At 42.2% G+C, this 24,597-nt stretch overlaps 1 protein-coding gene across 1 annotated transcript; it reads left to right on the forward strand.

Annotated features, from left to right (window-relative positions):
- Positions 1 to 285: 285 nt before the first annotated feature.
- Positions 286 to 23,263, forward strand: LOC138893081 (uncharacterized). Its single transcript, XM_070176852.1, has 2 exons — positions 286 to 553; positions 22,734 to 23,263. The coding sequence occupies exons 1-2, from the start codon at positions 286 to 288 to the stop codon at positions 23,261 to 23,263; spliced, it is 798 nt and encodes a 265-aa protein (XP_070032953.1).
- Positions 23,264 to 24,597: the final 1,334 nt, after the last annotated feature.

The following is a 24,597-nucleotide window of genomic DNA, read 5'->3' on the forward strand; positions in this document are numbered from 1 at the left end:
CGTTGGCCTGGGTTGTGTATTGATGCAGGAGGGATGATTTATTACATATGCTTCACGTTAGGTGAAGACCCATGAGAAGAATTACCCCGTACATGATTTGGAGTTGGCCGCGATAGTTCATGCTCTCAAGATCTTGAGTCATTATATTTATGGGGTGTCTTGTAAGGTTTACACCGATCATTGCAGCTTACAGCATTTGTTCAAGCAGAGGGATCTCAATTTGAGGCAGATCAGGTGGCTTTAGTTACTAAGAGATTATGATATTACCATCTTGGCAAGGCGAATATGGTTGTGGATGCCTTGAGTAGAAAGGCGGAGAGTATGGGTAGTTTGTCATTAATTTTAGCAGAGGAGTGGCCACTAGCTTTGGACGTTCAGTCCTTGGCTAACGGACTTGTGAGGTTGGATATATTAGAGCCTAGCCGAGTTCTTGCATGCAGCATCGCCCATTGTTCACTATTCAAGCAGATCAAGGCTCGTCAGTACGGCGATCCGCACTTATTGGTTCTCAGAGAGTCAGTACTACAGGGTGCTGCCAAAGAGGTTACTATCGGTGAGGATGGTGTTCTATGACTCCAGGGTCGTCTATGTGTTCCTAATGTTGATATATTGGGGGAAATAATTCTACAGGAGGCACACAATTCTCCGTATTCTATTCATCCAGGTGCTACGAAGATGTATCGCGGCCTGAGACAGCATTATTGGTGGCGGAGGATGAAAAAGGACATAGTTGAGTATGTAGAGAGGTGCCTAAATTGTCAGTTTGTGAAGTGTGAGCATCCGAGGCCAGATGGCCTACTTTAGCAGATGGTTTGTATCGACCGGGTAGGTCGTTTTGAGTATTACAGCCCTGTTCCCCCATTTACTGCTCAATTTGTGCTTTATAGTTGTTATGTGACTTGCCAGGGTAATTGGTTCAGGTCCGGTGAGGTTTCGAAATGATTTGAGAAACATAGTCTCAAAGATGAAAACATAAGTTGAAAAGGTTGGCCGGGTGCGGACTTATGTGTAAACGACCCCGGAATAGAGTTTTTATGATTTCAATAGCTTCGTATGGTGATTTTGAACTTAGGAGTGTGTCCGAAAAATTATTTGGAAGTCCGTAGTTAAATTAGGCTTGAAATGGCTTAAATAGAGATTTAAGTTTGGAAGTTTGACCGGGAAGTTTAGTTTTTGATATCGGTGTCAAAATTTCATTCTGTAAATTAGAATAGGTCTGTTATGTCACTTATGATATGTGTGTGCAAATTTTGAGGTCAATCGGAGTTGATTTGATAGTTTTCAGCATTGTGTAGAAGTTGGAATTGCTTAGTTTCATTAATCTTGAATTGGGATATGATTCGTGTTTTTAGCATTGTTTGATGTGATTTGAGGCCTCAACTAAGTTCGTATTATGTTATAGGACTTGTTTGTGTAATTGGTTGAGGTCCCGAGGCCTCGGGTGAGTTTCGAATAGTTAACAGATCACTTTTTGGACTTGGAATTTTGCTGTAATTTTCTAATGTCTGAACCTGGTTTCCTTGTACGCGATCGCATGAACTTGTCTGCGATTACATCGGCTTGTTTAGGGAAATGATGATTTTGTTCTATGCAATCGCGAGTCTTGGAACGTTATCGCGTAGGTTTGGCTAGGCTGTGCTTCGGGAACGTGTGGCTAGTGCTACGTTCGCGTAGAGGAAATGAGGCAGTTGGGTTCACGCGCGTTTTCTCTTCGTGATCGTGTGAGGAGGGCCGCGATCACGTAGGTTTGTGAGGGTAGTGCTTTGCGATAACACGGGAATATCTGCGATCGTGAAGGCCAATTTTTGGGCGGAATTATTTTGTTTTTCACGGTCGCGGGACTCGGTCCGCGATTGCATAGAAGAAATGACTCGGCAGAGAGTTTAAGTTTTGAAAATGGGACTTCATCCCATTTTCCATTTTTTACGATTTGGAGCTTGGGGAGTGGCGACTTTCGGGAGATTTTCAAGGAAAACAACGGGGTAAGTGTTCCTTACTCAATTTTTGTTAAAGTACCCGAATTTATGGTTGTTTTTAATATTTTATTGGTGATTTAAGTTGGAAATTTTTGAAAACCTTCTTGGTTAAATTTGAAGATTTGAGGGCCGAATTGTTATTATAATTTAGTAATTTTGGTATGGTTGAACTCGTGGTTGAATGGGCGTTCATATTTTGTAACTGTTGCCGAGTTCCGAGATGTGGGCCTCACGAGCGAATTTTGAGTGCAATTTCGGATTTTGTTGGAAACTTAGTATTTTCATATGGAATTAATTCCTATAATTTGTATTGGCTGAATCGAATTAATTGTGACTAGATTCGAGGCATTAAGAGGCCGATTCACGAGGAAAAGGCATAGAAGAATAAAGAATTACACGGTTTGAGGTAAGTAACTGTTCTAAATTTGGTTCTGATGGTATGAAACCCTGGATTATGACTTGGTGACGCACATGCTAGGTGACAGGCGTGTGGGCGTGCCCCATAGGAATTATGACTTGGTCAATTCCATGGAACTATGTAGTTGAATAATCTGTTGTTATCCGTGCATTTTCCATGTATTAGAGAAATTGAGCTACAAATCATGTTAGAAATAATGTTTAAACCGTATGTTGACACTGTAGGGACCCAGAGAGGTCGTGTACATGTTGAATTATCTGCTAAATTGTTGTTTTGTACTTAGTCACGGTTTTATTTGCATATTTCATCTTAGTCTCTAATGTTCATATTTGATGCATCACATCATTATTGTTTGGGCTGCTTATAATGATTTCGGAGAGCCCGAGAAACTGGAGAGGTTGATGGTCTGATTGTGAGGATATTTATGGGATCGGGCTGCACGCCGCAACATGTTTCATTGATTTATGCCTAATTGGCTTGTTATAACGCTTGGGCTGAAGGAGCACTTACGGAATCTGTACACACCCCCAGTGAGCGCAGGTACCTACTGAGTGTGAGTGTCGAGTGGCAAGTACTGAGTGATTGAGAGGAATAAGTGACTGTGAGGAAAGAGTGATTGTGAGGTTGGAGTGAATGGGAGTACTGAGTGAGTATTTCTCTGAGAGGATGCATTGATTTCATTGTTGTTTCACTTCAGGTATCATATATCATTGTTTTGGAAATTTTTGAGAGATATTATCTTCTTTTTCAGTTGAACTTGATATGAAATTACTGTTTGAGCCTTAAATGTCTAACTTGAAAGCAAGCCTACCTTCTTATTTTGGAAATTTCTGTAATTGGACTTAGCTCTGAAGCTCGTCACTACTTTCAGTTCTTTAGTATTGTTACATACTAAGTTTGTTGTACTCACGCTACACCATGCACTTTGTGTGCAGATTCAGGTACCCCCGGAAACTGTGGGTGTTGATTTCTTTGCGCAGTTGATCTTTCGGAGATTCCGAGGTAGCTACAGTTGTTTCGCAAACCTTGTCTCTCCTTCCCTATCTTCTTGCTTATTGTATTTAGTCTTAGACTATTATAGACTGTGTTTTCCAGACTTGTCATATATAGATGCTCATGTACTCTGTTTCACCTTGACAGTTGGGAATTATGCGTTGAGTTTTAGGTTTCTCTCACTAATTATAGGAATATTTGTTATTTAAACTGCTTTAATTCATTTTCTGTTAAAAGTTTTGGGATTATTTCGTATTGTTGGCTTGCCTAGTACCACGATAGGCGCCATCAAGACAGGTTAGGATTTTGGGTCGTAAAAAGTTTGTATTAGAGCCTAGGTTACATAGGTCTTACGAGTCATGAGCAGGTTTAGTAGAGTCTTGCGGATCGGTACGGAGACGTCTGTACTTATCATCATGTAGTACCAGATCAGACGGTCAGTAACCAGTGCCACCAGTTAGGGCCGCGAGAGGCCTAAGCCGTGGTAGAGGTCGGGGTCGAGGTAGAGGTCGAGGTGTAGCTCGTGCAGCAGTTAGAGCACCACCTGCAGATCAACCAGTTACTTCAGCTCAGGAGTAGGTTCCAAATGTGATTGAGCCATTGGGGCTAACTCCGGCACCAGGTATGCCTATTGTGATTCCAGGCCTTCAGTTGCTTTAGCATAGATATTGACTCTATTATCTGGATTGGGCTATACGAAGTCGATCCTGAATCAATTTAACCTTTTCCAAAGCATCCTAAACCAAATTTGTACCTAATAGCCTAGCCTCAACCGGCTCAAATCAACCCACCGGAGATCGGCACCGTTTACCATAAAAAGCCTCATACGATGCCATCTGAATACTCGACTAATAACTGTTGTTGTACGAAAACTCTGCATGTAGAAGGAACTGATCCCAAGAACCCCAAAATCCACCACACACGCATAAAGCATATCCTCCAATATCTGAATGGTGCGCTCGGACTATACGTCTGTCTGAGGGTGAAATAATGTACTCAACTCCACCCGGTTACCCAACTCATGCAGTACGGCTCTCCAGAACCGGGATGTAAACTGCGTACCCCAGTCAGAGATGATAGATGCCAGCACACCATGAAGTCTGGCAATTTCGTGAATTTAAATCTGAGCCAGTTGTTCTAAAGAATACGTAGTCGCCACTGGAATGAAATGAGCTGACTTGTTCAATCTATCCATAATCACCCATACTGCATCGAACTTCCTCCGAGTCTGTGGGAGCCCAACAACAAAATCCATAGTGATTCGGTCCCAAATCCACTCTAGAATCTCTAACTTTTGAAGTAATCCACATGGCCGCTAAAGCTCATACTTCACATACTGCCAATTTAGGCACCGAGCTACATACTCGACTATGTTCTTCTTCATCTGCCTACACCAATAGTGATACCTCAAGTCCTGATATATCTTCATGGCACCTGGATGAATGGAGTACCGCAAACTGTGAGCCTTCTGAAGAATCAACTCACGCAAACCATCTACATTGGGTACACATAGCCTGCCTTGCATGTGTAGTACACCGTCATCTCCAATAGTGACCTCCTTGGCGTCACCGTGTTGAACCGTGTCCTTAAGGACAAACATATGGGGTTCATCATACTGACGCTCTATAATGCAATCATAAAGAGAAGACCGAGAAACCACACAATCCAAAAATAGGCTCGGCTCGGAAACATTCAATCTAACAAACTAGTATGCCAAGGCCTAAACATCCAAAGCTAAGGCCTCTCCGCTACCGGTATATATACTAAGATGCCCAAACTCTCCGCCTTGCGACTCAAGGCATCGGCCACCACATTGGCCTTCCTGGGATGATAGAGAATGGTGATATCATAGTCCTTAAGCAACTCCAACCACCTCCGCTGCCGCAAGTTATGATCCTTCTATTTAAACAAATGTTGTAGACTCCGGTGATCGGTGTAGACCTCACAAGGGACACCGTACAAATAGTGCTGCCAGATCTTCAAGGCATGAATAATAGTTGCTAACTCGACGTCATGTACAAGATAGTTCTTATCATGCACCTTCGGCTATCTACACGCGTAGGCAATCACCCTACCGTCCTGCATCAACATCGCACCGAGACCAATGCACGACGCATCATAATACACCGTATAGGACCCCAAACCAGTAGGCAATATCTACACTAAGGATGTAGTTAAAGTTGTCTTGAGATTTTGAAAGCTCTCCTCACACTCCTCAATTCATCTGAACAGAGCACCCTTCTAGGTCAATCTGGTCATAGGTGCTACAATAGACAAGAAACCCTCGATAAATCGACGGTAATACCCCGCCAAGCCAAGAAAACTCTGGATCTCCGTAGCTGAGGACAGCCAGGGCCAACTCTGCACTTCTTTAATCTTCTTCGGATCTACCTTGATCCCCTCCCTCGATGCTACATGACCCAACAATGCTACTTAATCTAGCCAGAATTCACATTGCAAAGATCTTTCACAAAACTTCTGTTCTTTCAAGGTCTGAAGCATAGTCCTCAAGTGCTGCTCATGATCCTCCGAGCTTCCGGAGTACACCAGAATGTCGTCAATAAATACAATGATGAACGAGTCAAGATAAGGCTGAAATACACTATTCATCAAGTTCATGAATGCTGCTGGGGCATCAATCAGCCCAAAAGAAATCACAAGGATCTCGTAATGAACATACCGAGTCCTGAAAGTAGTCTTCGGGATATCTGGCTCCCGAATCTTCAACTGATGATAGCCTGAACGCAAGTCGATCTTAGAGAACACTCTAGCACCCTGAAGCTAATCAAATAGGTCATCAATACGTGGAAATGGATACTTATTCTTCACTGTAACCTTGTTCAACTAGCGATAATCAATACACATTCGCATAGAACCATCCTTCTTCTTTACAAATAAGACTGAGCACCCCAAGGCGACACACTGGGCCGAATGAATCCATTATCAAGCAACTCTTCCAATTATTCCTTAAACTCTTTCAATTCAGTTAGGGTCGTACGATAGGGTGGAATAGAAATGGGCTGAGTGCCTAGTAACAAATCAATACATAAGTCGATATCCCTGTCGGGCGGCATACCCGGAAGATCCACCGGGAATACGTCTGGATAATGCCTCACAATCGGAGCAGACTCGACCGTAGGAGTATCAACACTAATATCCCTCACATATGCCAGATACGCATCACACCCCTTCTCAACTATCCGATGAGACTTTAGAAATGAAACAACCTTGCTAGGAACATAATCTAAGGTACCTCACCACTATAGTTGTGGTAATCCTGGCATGGCTAGCATCACAGCCTTTGCGTGACAATCAAGGATAGCATGATTAAGCGACAACCAGTCCATGCCCAAAATAACATTGAAATCCACCAAACAGAGCAATAATAAATACGCTATGGTCTTAAAACCACTAAGAACTACCAAACATGACCGGTACTCATAGTCAAAAATAATAGAATCCCCTATGGGTGTAGACATATAAACAGGAGAACTCAAAGACTCATGGGATACACCCAAATATGGAGCAAAATAAGATGACACATAGGAATAAGTGGAGCATGGATCAAATAAGACTGAATAATCTCTATGACAGTCCAGAACAATACCTGTGATGACAAAGTCAGATGCAACTGCCTCCATCCTAGAAGGAAGGGCATAGCATATGGCCTGACCTCACCCTCTATGGCGACCTCTGCCTGCTCGACCTCCACCTCTAGATGGCTGTGCAGGTGGAGTGGCAACTGGTGGGGTGACATGGATTGAGAAGCCTGAGGACCCGGTGGAATATGTAGAGCCTGAGTAATCTTTGGAGGTGCACCCCTCCTGAGTCTAGGGCAATCCCTCACCACATGACGACTGCCACCACACTCAAAACAAGTTCTCGTAGGACATGGTTGTTGTGGCTAGCTCAGGCTTGATCAGCTAGACTGATCGCTGCAAGCACCCCATGCATGAGGTGCACTAGACAATGACGGTGCATAATAGGGAGCCTAAGACCTAGGAGTGGCCGCAATACCGATGGAAGCTGGAAGTGCTGAATAAATAGGGCGACTCACACAGCCCCTACCATGACAAGATGCAACTGGGGCATGAGTACCACTGTATGTGCTAGACTCTCGAGACCACTTGGCCTCCCTCTCCTCTCTTTCCCTAGTCAACATACCCTCCAATCTCCTGGCGATCCCCATTACCTGCAGGTATGCAATGTCCATCTCCAACTATCGGGCCATGCTAAATCTAATATTGTGTTGAGCCCCTCGATAAATCGATGTACCCTCTCTCTAACAGTAGTAACCAAGGATGGTGTATGTCAAGCCAAATCACTTAATCGGGCTGCATAATCTGACACGATCATAGAACCCTAGCGCAACTGCTCAAACTCTGTGCGCCATGAATGTCTGAGACTCTAGGGAACATACTCCCTCAAGAACATATCCAATAACTGAGTCCAATTGAGTGAAGCTATCTCGGTGTCACGACCCCAAATTCCCTCTGTAGGATGTCGTGATGTCACCTAGTCTCTAAGACCAGGTAAGCCTATCAATGCGGAATAATAATAAATATCTGAAATAACTAAACTACAATTCAAACAATTTCAACTCCCCAAACCCGGTAGAAATAAGTCACAAGATTCTAAGAATTTATTCTCTATGTCTCTATACATCAGAGTCTAAAGCAAATAAGGAAGACAACATAGTAAGATAGAAGGGGACTCCGGAGTCTGCGGACGCTGGCATATATACCTCAAAGTCTCCTCGTACAGCTAGTTTACTGATGAGTGGTCTGATAAGATGTACCTGGATCTACACAGAATGATGTACAAAAGCGTAGTATGAGTACACCACAACGGTACCCAGTAAGTGCCAAGCCTAACCTTGGTAGAGTAGTGACGAGTTCAGGTCAGGCCCTACTAGAGAATAAATAATGGCATGGTAAAATGTTTAAACAATATTATAAGATAAAATGACAATGGAAATGAATCAAGTAGTATGTCACATTTAATTACTTCAAATAATGGAAAATAAATACCTTGTGGAAACAAAACAGAATTCTTTTCAACTTGAAGAAAATCACAACAATAATCAAAGGCAACTGCGGCCATAAATCAATATCAACAAGGGAACTCCCGAGGTACCGCCTCGTAGTCCCAAATCATAAGCAAATTCACAATATCTCATTTTCTTATCTCACCGCGGGAGCCTTCAGAATTTATTTTAAAGAAAATATTTTTCCCGAAATAGCATCCCGCGTTTTATCCATCCTTATCACACTACATGACTTCTAGTAGTATCAAGCCACCCTTATCTCACCGCATGCGTTTCAATACCCAGACCTTATACCACTGCATGCGTATCAATATCACAATATATCACAATTTGCATCCCAGGTAATCAAATAATTTAACTTGCCAAAATAATTCAACAACATTAGTTTTCCATAATAAAGAGCTCACGGCTCATGTCAAAATAACTCAACAATAATAGTTTTCCACAAAAAAGAGCTCACGGCTCATGTCAAAATAATTAAACAATCATATTGTTCCTCAATAAAGAGCTCATGACTTATGTCAAAATAATTCAACAATAATATTTTTCCACAATAAATATCTCACTGCCCCATCACAATGAGTACGAAAAGCTTACAAAAATATTAAAGAGTAAGAGGTAAAACAATAAAATAATGCACAAAATAAAATAAATCAAGTTTTAACTAACAGGTAAAACAATTAGCATGAGAAGGTCAAACAAATTTAAAATATAAACATTTAATCAATGATGAAGAATATAACAAGATAGAGTATTTTAATAAATGTGCAACAATGATCTACACAATTTAAAAATATAATCCTTCACATTTATCCCGTGTACACACTCGCCACCTTGTGCACACGACTTTCAACATATTTCAATAATCGCATCAATACCAATCCTAGGGAAAATTTCTCCCACACATGGTTAGACAAGTCACTTACCTCGACTTGCTCCAATTTAACCAAGTATTATATTTTTTCCTCGATTTTTCCGACTCTGATCGAATCGTATCTAGTCATAATTAATTCGATACAGTCAACAAAATTTATAGGAATCAATTTCATAAGAAAATATTACACTTCTCAATAAAATCCGAAATTAGCTCAAAAATTGCCCGTGGGGCCCACATCTCGGAATCCGACGAAACTTACAAAATCCGACAACCCATTCAATTACGAGTCCAACCATACTAGTTTCCCTCAAATAGGACTCCGGATCGACACCGTAATCTCAAATATTTGTTTCTATGAGATTTCTAAAATTTTCCCAAATTTCTATCTCAAAACACTTATTAAATGGTGAAAACAATGATGTATTCGTGTATATTGACCAAATCCGAGTTAGAATCACTTGCCCAAATGTTTTTCCTTTAAAATATATCAAAATCGCCTCTCCTCAAGCTTCAATTCGTCAAAAAGGCAAATAGGACGAAGTCCCCTGTTTTTATAACTTACAGATTTGTCATGGATCTCGATTTTGTCACAGAGCTCGATTTGTCAGGGACCTCGATTTTGTCAAGGAGCTCGATTTTGTGAGAGACCTCCATTTTGTCAGTGACCTCGATTTTGTCAGTGACCTCGATTTGTCAGGGACCTCGATTTTTCAGGGACCTCGATTTTGTCAGTGACCTCGATTTTGTCAGTTACCTCGATTTGGCAGGGACCTCAATTTGTCAGGGACCTCGATTTTGTCAGGGACCTCGATTTTGACAGGGAGCTCGATTTTGGCAGGCAGACCGATTTTGACAGCATTTCCAGTAGAAAAATTGCAGCAGCTAAGTCCCACTTTTAATCCGTTAACCATTCGAAACTCATCTGAGGCCCTCGGGAGCTCAACCCAACACACCAACAAGTCCTAAAACATCATACGGACTTATTTGAACTTCAAAATCTCATCAAACAACACTAAAACCACGAATCATATCCCAATTCAAGCTTAATGAAACTATAAATTTTCAACTTCTATGTTCGATGCCGGAACCTATCAAATCAAATCCGATTGACCTCAAATTTTGCACACAAGTAATAAATGACGTAACAGAGCTGTGAAAATTTTCAAAACTGGATTCCGACCCCGATATTAAAAAGTCAACTCCCCGGTCAAACTTCTAAACTTTAAATTCCTATTTTAGTCATTTCAAGCCTAATATCACTATGGACTTCCAAATAAAATTCCGATCACGCTCCTAAGTCCAAAATCACCATACAAAGCTATTGGAATCATCAAAATTCTATCCCGGGGTTATTTGCACAAAATTCAACATCCGGTCACTATTTAAACTTAAACTTTTAATTTTTCATCAAAATTCCATATCTCGGGCTAGGGACCTCGGAATTTGATTCTGGGCATACGCCCAAGTCTTAATTCACGATACGGACCTACAAGAACTTTCAAAACACTTATTTGAGTCCGTTTTCTCAAAATGTTGACGAAACTCAACTCAGTTGAGTTTTAAACCTCAAATTCACATTTTAATCCATTTTTCACCTGAAAATTTTACGGACTGCGCACGCAAGTCGAGGAATGATAAATAGTTCTTTTTGAGGTCTTAGAACACAAAATTATTTATTAAATTTAAAGATGACATTTTGGGTCATCACACTCGGCCGGACTACCCAACTCATATGCTCACCACCACTAATAAGCCTCTCCTCTATGATGGAACGTAGTGAAAGATACCCCACTAGACTCCGCAACACCCATAGTACGGAGGATACGGTGGCACTCAAGAAAATCCTGGGCATCCTCTAACGCCAAGACACTGAAAGCAGGAGGGTGGTACTTATTGTACCTCTTAAGCCTGAGTTGCTCCTCCTCAGAAACTTTTGTCCTAGCCTCGGGCCAAACTGGTGCTACTGGCTGCAATGCTATGACCTCTAGAACCTGATCGACCTGGACCCGCTACTCTAGGGTATGGGTATCAACCCTGCCTAAGCTAAAGTGCTGAACATGCTCAAAACCTGGGCGAGAGTCTCCTGGAGGGCTGGTGCAGTAACAAGCGTCTAAGGTGCGTGCCCTCCAACTGGAGCGACGGGTGGCTCCCTTGTAGCAGCTCGTGCGGGTGCTCTAGCTACATCACGTGGACATCCTCGGCCTCTATGCCAACCCCGACCTCTCATGGCGCTATCAAGGGACGCGAGTGTCTGGTCATCTGATCCAGTTGTACCTGTCCTCACCATCTGTGAGTGAATAGAAAGTTAAAAAATTTAAAATCCAAAGTCAAAGATTTCGCACGATAAGGAATCAAAGAAATGAAGATTTTCCTATATGTTCCATAGACTCCCGAAGATAAGTATAGACGTCTTCATACTGATCTGCGAGACTCTACTAAACCTGTTTATGACTCATAACACCTATGAACCTAGAGCTCTAATACCAACTTGTCACGACCCCAATTTCCCTCTGTAGGATGTCGTGACGGCACCTAGTCTCTAAGACTACGTAAGCCTAACAAGTATGTAGAATAACTGGAATATTAAGTTAGTGCTCAAAACGTTAACAACTATAATAATTAAAATCTATAACTCCCAAAATTCGGTAGAGTAGTAACGAGGTCAGGTCAGGGCCCTACTGGAAATAATAAGAAACAAGGTAGAAGATATAATAATATAATAAAATGATAGAAAAGTGAAATAATGAGAATTTATGGAAGGTAATAAAATGGAATCAAAGAAAGATTAATACAACATGAAAGAAAAACAAAAATCTTACAATTTAAGGAAAGAAAACAAAAACCAATATAGCAAATAGAGGAAATCAACAAGGGCACTCCCGAAGTACCGCCTCGTATTCGCAAAAGTAAATATCTCACAGTCTTTCCATATAGAACCGCGGGAGCCTTTATATTTAGTTTTGAAAAATCATATTCCCAAAATAGCATCCGGTGTTTTAGCCCACCTTATCACACGACATGACTTCTAGTAGTTCCCTTACTAGTCATGCGTTTCAAGCCCACCGCATGCATTTCAACACATAGACCTTATACCACCGCATGCATTTCAACACCCAGACCTTATACCACCGCATGTGTATCACTAATCATAACGACACGGTAGAAACCTCGTGCAAACAATAACAACCGCACGGAAGAAACCTCATGCAACAACCAAAATATCACCTCAATAATAAGCATGAAAACCAAAACATAACAACCAAAACAATGATATTTCAAGAATATCAATTTCAAGTAAATAATCCCACAGTTAAATAAGGAACATAGAATCAAGAAGAAAGGTAATTCAACTAAGCATGTAGTACAAGTTGCAAATAAGAGATAAGACAAGTAGATAGGTGAAATTAGGCTAAACATGATGACTATACATGCTAAAGTAACTTAGTTTAAGGCATAAAATGGAAACTACTTAGATAAAACTGAAATTTCAACAATTAGCCTATGTACGCACTCGTTACCTCGCATACACGATCCTCACATATCACAAATTGTCATAACAATACCAAATCCTAAAGGGGGATTTCCCCCACATAAGATTAGACAAGTTATTTACCTCAAACCTTGCTCAATCAATCAATAAGAAGGCATTTCCCTCTATTCTTCGACTCCGAACGGCTAAAATCTAGCCAAAACCAATTACATACAATAAATATAAGTATAGGAAACTAATCTAAATAATAAAATTATGATTTTAGCAAGAATTGGAAAAATCGCCCCAAAAGGTCAACCCGGGCCCACTCTCCGAACCCAACAACAATTATAAAATCCAAACATCCATTCGATAGCGAGTCCAACCATACAAGAATTATCCAAATCTGACCTTATTTAGCCTCTCAATATCCAAAAAATCGGTCTAAGAACTTTTACACTTTTCCCCCAATATTTCCACCCCAAATCCTTAATTAGATGAAGGAATCGAAGATAAATTAGTAAAAATTAATCAAAAATGAGCTAGGAACACTTACCCCAACAATCCCTCTGAAAAGCTCCAAATATATCGCCTAAATTCGAGCACTGAAGTACAAATGGTGAAAAATGACATAGACCCTCGATTTTGAAATTTTTATCTGCTGCCCAAGTATTCGTTATTCGCGAACACGGAAATTGCCTCGCGTACGCGAAACACAAAAATGCTATTGGTCAATTTTCCTCTTACATGAACGCGAGGGTCCACTTGCGAATGCGGTGCAAACTATCCACCAGCTTTGCGATCGCGAAGCCCATTACACGAACACGTAGACCAAACATAGGAGTCCACCTAGGATGCCTTTCCTCTTCGCGAATGCGGATTGCTGTCCACGATCGTAGAGCAGAAAGACCTACCCCTTCATAAACGCAAAGAGAAAAATTACAGCAAAACTCAGACTACTCTACGCGAATGTGGGAGAATCATCGCGAATGCGTAGAAGGACACAAGAACTAGGAAAAACCAGTAACTTCAGAATAAGGTCTGAATCACACCTGAGGCCACCGGGACCTAAACAAATTATACAAACAAGTCATAAAACATCATATGAAGTTAGTCGAGTCTTCAATTTACATCAAACAATGCTAAAACCAAGAATTGTTCGTCGATTCAAGCATAATAAACGTTTGAACTTTTCACTTCCATATCTGATGACGAAACCAATCAAATCAAGTCTGATTGACTTCAAATTTTGCACACATGTCATAATTCACATTATGGTCCTACTCCAACTTCCGGAATCGGAATCCTACCATGATATCAAAAAGTCCACTCTCGGTTAAACCTTCCAAAATCTTCTAACTTTCGGCAATTAAAACCGAAATGACCTACGGACACCCAAATTAACATCCAAACACGCTGCTAAGACAAAAATTACCATACAGAACTATTGGAACAAACGAAACTCCATTCTGGAGTCGTCTTCACACAAGTCCAACTACAGTCAACTCCTTTGACCTTAACTTTCAATTTAGGGACTATGTGTCCCATTCCACTCCAAGGATAAATTATATGGTACTGATAAGATGAAGGATGCCTTGGAAAAGGTAAAGTTGATTCAGTAGCAACTTCGCACAGCACAGTCCAGACAAAATAGTTATGCAGATCAGAAGGCGCGGGATTTCATTCATGGTAGGCGAGAAAGTTCTCTTGAAAGTCTCGCCGATCAAGGGAATCATGAGGTTTGGGAAGAAGGGAAAGTTGAGCCTAGGGTTTTATGGGCCCATTTGATGTATTGAGGGGAGTTGGGGAGGTTGCTTATGAGCTTGCTTTGCGTCCTAGTCTATCGGAAGTTCATCCGGTTTTCCACGTGTCTATGCTCCTGAAATATCATGCTGATAGGTCGCATGTGTTAGACAATAGCACGGTTCAACTTGATGAGATCCTGGGTTATGAGGAGGATCCAGTCTCCATTATTGACAGGCAGGTTCGCCACTTGAGTTCCAAGCCGATTTATGTGATAAAGGTTCAGTAGAGGGGTTCATAAGTCGAGGAGGCAACTTGGGAGACTGAGGAGGACATGCAGAGAAGATATCCACACTTATTCGGCACTACAGGTGCGATTCTTGACCTGTTCGAGGACGAACGTTTTTTTAAGAGGTGGAGAATGTAACGACCCAACCGGTCATTTTGCTTTCTAGATATATGTCCCCCTTAATAAGACTCCCCTTATGTGCTTTTACTATTTTATGACTTGCGGGGATGGTTATTTCGGGTTTGGAAGGGTTAGAGTTGAAATCAGAACACTTAGTTCCTTAGTATTGGCTTAAAAGGGTTAAGTTTGACTTGGGTCAACATTTTTACTAAACGATCTCAGAATCGGGATTTGACGGTTCCAATAGGTTCGTATGATGATTTTGGACTTGGGCGTATGTTTGGATCGGGTTTTGGATGAGCGTTTCAGCGCTTAATATTGAAAGTTGGTACATTGAAGGTTTTCAAGTTCTTAAACTTTGTTTGATGTAGGATTTGCTGTTATCGAGGTACGATTGGGATTCCGAGCATGGGAATAGTTCCAGGTGGTGATTTTTGGCTTGTCCACAAAATTTGGCATCATTCCGATTGGATTTGATAAGAATCGGACATGCGGAAGTGTTTGTAGAAATTCTTAGTTTCATAATTCGATACATGCGTTTTGGGGTTTGATTCGTATTTCTAGATGTTATTTTGGTGTTTCGAGCATGCAAGAGGGTTTGTATTATGTTGTTAGATGTGTGAGTGTGATTGGATGGGGTCACGGGGGCTCCGGTTGTGAAACGGATTGGAATCAGACTCGAACTCAAAATTTGCATGATGGACTGCTGGTGCACCAGTTCTGGTGCGTCCGCACCTGCAAGATTTTTGCCGCAGGTATGAGCTTTTGATCGCAGAAGAGACCTTGGACTGGTGGTCAGTGGCCCGCAGAAGTGGAGGAAGTTTCGCATAAGCGGCCTTGCTTGTGCGATGATGGGGTCGCATATGGGAGAAGAGGCTGGTCAGGCCTGGGTCGCACGTGCGACACAACAGCCGCAGAAGCGGGTTTGCAAAAGCGGAAGCCCGTCCGCAGATGCGAAGGTATGCGGCCTGGACTACGACCGCACCTGTGATGGATTTTCCGTAGGTGCACCCCAGGATCCACAAAAGCAAAAATCGTTGGGGCAGTGAGGTTCATTTAATGTCGGGACTTAGTTTAGTTTGGCTCATTTCTTTCATCTCTTGGGCGATTTTGTAGCTCTTTGAAGAGGGGTTTTCACCTAGCACTTTGAGGTAAGTAATTTCTACATGAGATAAGTTTAATACATGTATTTTGGGTAGATTCTTAGCACATAAAGTGTAGAAATTGTGGGTTTAGTTGAAAAACCTAGGTTTTGATAAAAATGGGATTTCACCACGAAAATGATTATAGAATTGGGTGAAAATTATATATTCGAGTTCGTAAGGTTATAGGTAACAATTATGTTAAAAAATTTCAAGAATCCAGTGTCACGACCCAAAATCCACTGTAGGTCGTGATGGCGCCTAATGCCAAACTTTGCGTGCAAGTCGCAAATCACGATACAAACCTATTCCAAGGCTCAAAACCCCAAGTAGACATCGATAACAAAAATCCATTTCAAATCATACTTAGGGAATTCTTAAACCTTCAAAATGCCAGCCTTTCGTAATAAGTGCCAAAATACACCAGGGCCACCCGATACGCGACCCGTACATATGCCCAAGTCCAAAATCCTCATAAGAACTTATTGGAACCTTCAAATCCTGATTCCGAGGTCATTTACTCAAAAGTCAAACCTTAGTCAATTCTTCCAACTTAAAGCTTCCGAAATTAGAATTTTCTTTCCAAACCTACTCTGGACTTCCCGAAATTCAATTCAGACCACACGTACAAGTCATAATATCTTAAGTGAAGCTACTCAAAGCCTCAAACCACCAAACAACGCGCTAGCGCTCAAAACGACGGGTCGGGTCGTTACATTCTTCCCTACTTAAGCATACGTTCGTCCTCGAACGTGCCAAGAACTGCTCCGGAGTTGTCCAAAATCACTGTTAACACCTCGTGCACCTGCCCGTCCCACCACAACCCAGTTGGGCACATTACCTCGAGCCGGACTGAAGTTCCTCCCTTTTATCTAGCTAATAAGCCTTAGAACCAAATTCCAACTTCCGAATTTCTTTACAAGACCTGATTCTGCCATACGAACACCATACCAATCTCCACATGCTGAATCAACACATGATCATGCACCCATGTTGATATCACACAATGCACTGCATAACTCATTTGACCAAGGCAACCTCTTCCAAGTACAACAGCTGCAATTCCACTGACCCGGCGCCCAAAGAATACTTTTTAACACATATAAGCCCGGTTTCAATCCTCACAAAATTGTCACGACCGAAGGGATGTGTAGAAATTCATAACCACCTGCCAAATCAACAAATCCTGGAGTCTCTCCTCCTGACAGGAACGATTATCTCATTCTGAACTGAATAATGATATTTGCTCTTTAACATACTTTATAATATATCTGATTGCACTGATCCAAGGTCCAATAACCTCGTCTCACCTAGTACAAGCTGCTCTGGCAATAAGCCATCTCAAACACTGCCAAAAATCTCATATGACTCCAACAAGGTGCCAGCAAGTTACAAACTGGAATGTGATACCTAAGGAAAAACGAACTCTAGAAAAGAACTATCCAGCCCGCGTAACAAATATGACGGTAGAACAGAAGCTATGAACCCTTCCATAGAATGAGAAAAAAAATACACAAGAATAGATATAGGGAACCGTACTCAACATCTCACTATTGTGGCGTGCAACCCAATCCTCACATGATACTATTGCGGTGTGCAACTCGATCCAAACAACGTACATGTGGCGGTGTGCCACCCGATCCAAACAACTTACCCATGACGGCGTGCCACCTGATCCACACATTAAAATAAATAGTGAAATGCCCATCAATCCATAATGCTTATACCTACGAAATAATTAATATCGACCACCAGCATGCCAAGTGCGAAAATACAACCCTGGGGACACGGATAGTGCCATACGCCACAAAACCCAAGCACGGCTAAGGTGTGATAAATGACCTACATCTCGAGAGCCATCTTGTTCATATAATACTAAAAGCTACACGGGACCTCAACACATGCCAATATAATCCTAACGAAAGGAATAACATCCAATGTCTGAAGATTCCTTCATAAGCAACGCTATGATGAATGAACATATCTGGCTTGATGTAGAGCACACATTCACATTAGACCCATCAACGGACCTCAAGCCAATTATGATCCTACCATACTGGGCTAATAACCTTTTAAGGATCCACAATAACCCTTTCCATGACACATAAAAGCAACCGCCTAATTCGGAACAAACTCACACAGCCCCCATACCACCAACTGTATGAATTTTGCAAGGCAAACCACAATCCACAATTCAATACATAATGCCTATTCCACACAACCCCATTCCCAAGTGACACTAAAGAAAATGCCAGCTTCCTCTTAACATCTGAATTCTCCTCTGCCCATCCGAGCTTGTGACATTCTTGACAATACCGAATCACAACCTTGATCCTCAGTTTTCAAATTTCTTTGTTGGTCACTGCACCTATCATACAACTACGTGAGAATACCAGAATTCATCATAATCCCTGAATTACCAGTTGTAACTCCACACGCTGAAGATACTGATCATTCCCATAATAATGTTGATTCAACCATCATAACCGTCCAACTTCTTCCGATTCACTCTTGACTTGCCTTAAAAATAATAAAAACTTCATTCAAAAACATAACGAACTAAATCCGCACTCATCCTAAGTGACTCGCATCATGAGACCACATCGTCTCAATACTCATGACCCACCTCATACTCTCATTATGTGAACAATAGCATTTCTAACTGGTACACCCATTCTGAATGACCTTCCGCCAATCCGAAACTATTTCTCCCATTCATCCAATACTGCCCCACATACCTGACGGTAATATAGAAAATTTCCCAAGTATTCTTCACACGCTGCTACAAAATCCCAGTCTCCAGCCACATAACGAACCCATTAGAACCAATGTTGAGAGTAACCCACTCTGACTTGATCCCAAATATAAGCCAAATTCTAGTACGGCGTCGGCACATGAATACTCCCAAAGAAGAAACAGGATGAATTATTTTTCCTTGTACCTCACATCGACCAGAAGCATAAACTCTTGAGTCCTCCCAAAAATCTGAACATGAATCGATAAGGCCAAATATAGCACACATTTATAAAATCCTTTGCTCGAATTACCCCTAATGTTTTCTTTCCTTCTTGCTGGATAGTAAGCAAAACTCTCCGTAGAAACTTCATCAAAATCATACAACAGCAGACCTGTCCACAGGAGATAGCCCCCCTATGGAATTCCTTACCAACATCTCCCAAATGACACTGCACTGGATACAACCACCACAAAATCAGTAAAACCCTCCTGAGCTTGTGCTCATACACCAGCTGTACAAGTCTGTTCACTCACCATTGACATCAACTAAAAGTGAGACAATACATTCCAACCTCGAAGTCATGATGCATCCCAACGATAATCAAGTTATCACACCCCTCTTCATTTCAAGCAAACTCATTTCTTCTATATTTAAAGTCCCTCGGTACAGTGGCCGCCATCTAAATACAATCCATAGACCTAGTCACTTTGCACCATGCCTCCCAAATCGCTCTAATCTTCCTCAAGGTACGTGGCTATCCTACCACATAATTCATATGGTACTCTGTCACTCCCACTTTAGTCAAACCATCGCCTTTAAGCAACTTCTCGACCTTCGCTTTTCATACTTGGCATGCTAGTAATACAACCACCATGAGTCACCTCCCGCCATGTCCTTCCTCATGCTTCGCTACCCAAATGTTGCATCAAATCAAAATCCATCGAACTAATAAATCAAAATCAAAGAAGATCATCTCTCTTGAGCCATTAACATTAGAAATATCGATTTGATCCCGAAATGGCTACACACCGCTATCTTCGACAATCGCTCCCCCAGCAAGGACGATGACACCACATCAAAATGAGAACTCCACCACACTCGAGAATATCAAGTCACGCTACTCCATCAACCAAAGCCTGAGAATTTATAGGCTGATTGTCTTTCATCCACTGGATGTAAATGTTGAACCCCTGAACCGTGCACTGAGAAATCCCTCTTTCGAGTCGTTCACTGTCTCGTCACATAGACGAGATCCTTACCCTCACACTAACACTGTGCAATAATAATGTAGGAACATCATAGCAATTTGTGTGTAGCTGCAAACCTATAGGCACTATTGATACAGGGCATAAAATGGCTAAGCCTGCATGCCGCAACGAGCCTTATTGATATTTATTGATTGTGGATCAGGTTCTATGCCGCAACGAGCCTTATGGCTACTTATATGATTGGTTCAGGCTGCAAGCCGTAGTGATATAGCGCTTGGGCTGAAAGGAGATCCTCTGGAGTCTTCACACCCCCAGTGAGTGCAAGTACCTATTGAGAGTGTGTATTAAAGGCTGAAAGTCGAGAGTGACTGCTGCCTTGAGAGGTTGTACTTGTTTTTATTTATTGTTGCACTTATTTGTTATTTGTTGTTGTTGTGAAATTTCTGAAAGATTCATATCTGTTTTACTTGAGCTCGAACTGATTTGACTTATACCAACGGATTTAAAAGCATGTTCACCCTTCACTTAAAAACTTTTGAAATGATCTGTATATTTTTTATATCTTGTCACTGCTTCTCAGTTCCTTATTTAATTCTATTACTTGCTGAGTTGATTGTACTCATGCTACACCCTGCACTTCATGTGCAGATATAGGTGTGTACGGTTCTGACGGTCGCTGAGTTCGTGCGAGAGCTGATTATCGGAGACTTACGAGGTAGTTGCTGACGTCCGCAGTCTTTGTTTCTCCTTTCTTATTATCTTTTCTCTCTTGTATTGGCATTTGGCACAGACTGTAGTAGACTTTGATTCTAGATTGGTTGTTAGATGCTCATGACTTAGTGACACCACGATGTCGGGCTATCATTCTGCAATTGTATTTTGGGTTTTTCCCCCGTTATTATGTAAACCTTTAGTTAGTTTAATTGATTTAGCTCTCTTATATTATATATTGAAAGAATATTGAGAATGTCGGCTTGCCTAATTCCACGATAGGCACCATCACGACTGGTTAGGTATTCGGGTCGTGACAAGTTGGTATCAGAGCCTAGGTTACATAGGTCTCACGAGGCATGAGCAGGTTTAGTAGAGTCTTGCGGATCGGTACGGAGACGTCTGTACTTATCTTTGAGAGGCTGTCGAACTGTTAGAAAATTTCACATTCTTGAATTCTTGTCGTGTGAATCTTTTAATTCTGGTAACTAAATATTTTTTGTTCTAATTCTCTCATAAATGGTGAGGACACGTACTATAGGGCAGGATGGACATCCACTAGTACCACCTGTCAGGGTCACGAGAGGCCAAGGTCGCGGTAGAGGTCGTGGTAGGGGCAGAGGTGCAGCTCGCACCGCAGTTAGGGCAGCACCTGCAGATCCACCAATTGCCCCATTTCAGGAGTAGGCTCCAGTTGTGGATGAGCCGACGGGACCAGCTCAGGCACCACCTGTGCCTATTGTGATTCCAGGACTTCAGGAAGCCTTAGCTCAAATTCTGACCGCGTATACCAGTCTTGCTCAGGCGGTCTCTGTTCCGTACGCAGCAACCACTTCCCAGGCTGGGGGAGGTGCTCAGACTCCCACCGCCCTCTTCCTAGAGTAGGTGGTATAGGTATTCCAAACATCGGGGGCACCACCAGCCCAACCAGTTGTACCTACTCAGGACTTTGTGGTTCCTGTCATGCCTAAAGATGAGCAGCGTTGATTGGATAGGTTTGGGAGACTGCAGCCTCCATCTTTCAGTGGTACCGGGGAGAGGATGCACAAGGCTTCTTGGACAGGTGTTAGAGGATACTCCCTACAACAGGTATTCTAAAGGCCAGTGGGGTCTCGTTCACTACTTTTCTGTTCTCTGGGCTGCCTTCAGTTGGTGGGAGGCTTACGAGAGGTGTAGGCCGGTCGGCGCAACACCTCTTACATGGCAGCAGTTCTCCGGTCTATTCCTGGAGAAGTTCGTGCCATAGTTCTGCAGAGAGGAGCTGTGCAGGCAGTTTGAGTAGCTTCATCAAGGTGATATTTCTGTGACGCAGCATGAGATGATATTTTTAGAATTGGCCCGTCATGCTATCTGGTTGGTTCCCACAGACAGGAAGAGGATCAAGAAGTGTATAGATAGCCTCACTTTTCAGCTGTGATTGCTTACGACCAGAGAGAGAGTGTTTGGTGCTACTTTTGATGAGGTTGCCAACATTGCTCGTCAGATTGAGATGGTCGCAGCCAGGAGCGGGTTGAGAGAGAGGCCAAAAGGCCTCATGGACAGGGTGGATTTAGCGGTGTTCCTTCTGGGGGAAGTTCCATCATCTAGCCATGGTTCACACGGTTATCAACAGGGCCATTCATCTCTCAGTGCCCTCCCAGCTCAGAGTTCATCCTGTGCTCCAACAAGTCAGGGTTTGTTTTTGTCAGGTCCTTCTGCCAGTTATCCCGGTGCTCGGGGATCCCTTCAGTCCCCAGCACCAGTACCGGGGAGTTGCTATGAGTGTGGAGAGTTTGTCCATATCATGAGACATTTTCCCCGCCTTACGAAAGGTCTGGCTCAGCAGAGGAGCCAGTCTATGACATCAGCACTAGTTTCTTCACCACCCGCTTAGCCAGCTTGGGGTGGAGCCCAATCAGCCAGGGGTCACCCGAGATGGGGAGGCCGATCAAGGGGTGGTTAGGCCCATTTTTATGCTCTTCCTGCCAGACGAGATGCCATTGCTTCGGATGCTGTAATTACAGGTATTGTCTCAGTTTGCCACAGAGATGGCTCTGTATTATTTGACCCTGGTTCCACTTATTCATATGTTTTCTCATATTTCGCTCATTGTCTGGATATGCCCCGTGAGTCTTTAGTTTTAGTTGTTCATGTATCTAGTCATGTGGGTGATATTATTATTGTGGACTGTGTATATAGGTCATGTGTGGTAACCATTGGGTATCTAGAGACCCGAGTGGATCTTTTGCTACTCAGTATGGTCGATTTTGATGTGATATTGGGTATGGGTTGGTTGTCTCCATATCATGCTGTTTTAGATTATCATGCTAATGCTGTGACGTTGGCGATGCTAGGGTTGCCGAGGGTTAAGTGGAGTGGTTCCATAGACTATGTTCCCAGTAGAGTGATTTCATACTTGAAAGCTCAGTGGATGGTTGAGAATGGTTGTCTATATTATCTGGCCTTTGTGAGGGATGTTAGTGCAGAGGCCCCTGCTATTGATTCTGTTCCGTTGGTGGGAGATTTCCTAGATGTGTTTCCCGTAGACCTGTAGGGCATTCCGCCCGACAGGGATATTGATTTCAGTATTGATTTGGTTCCGGGCACTGAGCCTATTTCTATTTCACCGTACCATATGGCACCGGATGAGTTGAAGGAGCAGCTTCAGGAACTTCTTGATAAGGGGTTTATTTGACCTAGCGTGTCACCTTGGGGTGTACCAGTTCTATTTGTGTAGAAGAAGGATGATACTATGAGAATGTGCATTGATTAAAGATAGTTGAACAAGGTTATAATCAAGAACAAGTATCCTTTGCCGCGTATTGATGATTTGTTTGACCAACTTCAAGGAGCGATGGTGTTCTCCAAGATTGATTTGAGGTCAGGGTATCACCAACTGAAGATTCGAGACTCGGATATTCTTAAGACAACTTTCACGACCCGATATGGTCATTATGAGTACCTTGTGATGTCTTTTGGGCTGACTGACACCCCAGCAGCATTCATGCATTTGATGAACAGTGTGTTTCAGCCTTATTTGAACTCGTTCGTCTTTGTATTCATTGATGATATCCTGGTGTACTCTCGTACCCAAGAGGAGCATGCCCAACATCTGAGGATAGTGTTATAGAGATTGAGGGAGAAAAAGTTTTATGCAAAGTTCTCCAAGTGTGAGTTTTGGCTCAGTTCAGTGGCTTTCTTGGGGAACGTGGTGTCCAGTGAGGGTATTCAGGTGGATCCGAAGAAGATAGAGGCGGTGCAGAGTTAGCCCAGACCATCCTCAGCCACAGAACGTGGTGTCCAGTGAGCTAGGTGTGCGGACTGTTCTTCACCTAGAATTTATTATTTTCCATGATTTTATCATTTTATTTGTGTTTTGAGTTGACGAAAATGAGGATTTTCGAAGAACATTTTCAAAATGAAAAATTCATGATTTGAGGGACGAATTGGTATTGAAATTTGATAATTTTAGTATGGTTGAACTCATATCGGAATGGGTGTTTGGGGTTTTGTGAAATTTGTTGGGTTCCGAGGTGTGGGCCCGGGGGTCGACTTTTGGGTCGATTTTTGGATTTTGCTAAAGATTGAAGCTTTATGATCCGGAATAGTTTCTTATGAGTTTTATTTGTTCTTTGAAGTTATTTTGATTTGATTTTAGCCATACGAAGGCCATTTCACTGAGAAGTTCATTTTATAGTATCAGTTTGTCTTCTTTGAGGTAAGTATCTTGCCTAACTTTGTGGGGGGGGGGGGGAACTACCCCTTAGGATTTGAGTCTTCTATGTTGATTGTAGTATGTGCACGTGAGGTGACGAGTACGTGCTCGGACTTATTTGTTAGAGTTGGCATTTTAGGGTTCCTAGGTCTTTGTATTCATTGAATATGCAG

The sequence above is a fragment of the Nicotiana tomentosiformis genome, chromosome 5, assembly GCF_000390325.3.
Source record: "Nicotiana tomentosiformis chromosome 5, ASM39032v3, whole genome shotgun sequence".
NCBI classification, from domain to species: Eukaryota; Viridiplantae; Streptophyta; class Magnoliopsida; order Solanales; family Solanaceae; genus Nicotiana; species Nicotiana tomentosiformis.

Coding starts and splice junctions, on each gene's coding strand:
- LOC138893081 (XM_070176852.1), top strand. CDS start 286: ATGGTTGTGGATGCCTTGAGTAGAAAGGCGGAGAGTATGGGTAGTTTG. Junction 554..22,733: donor TGCCAAAGAGGTTACTATCG/GTGAGGATGGTG, acceptor CTGTAATTACAG/GTATTGTCTCAGTTTGCCAC.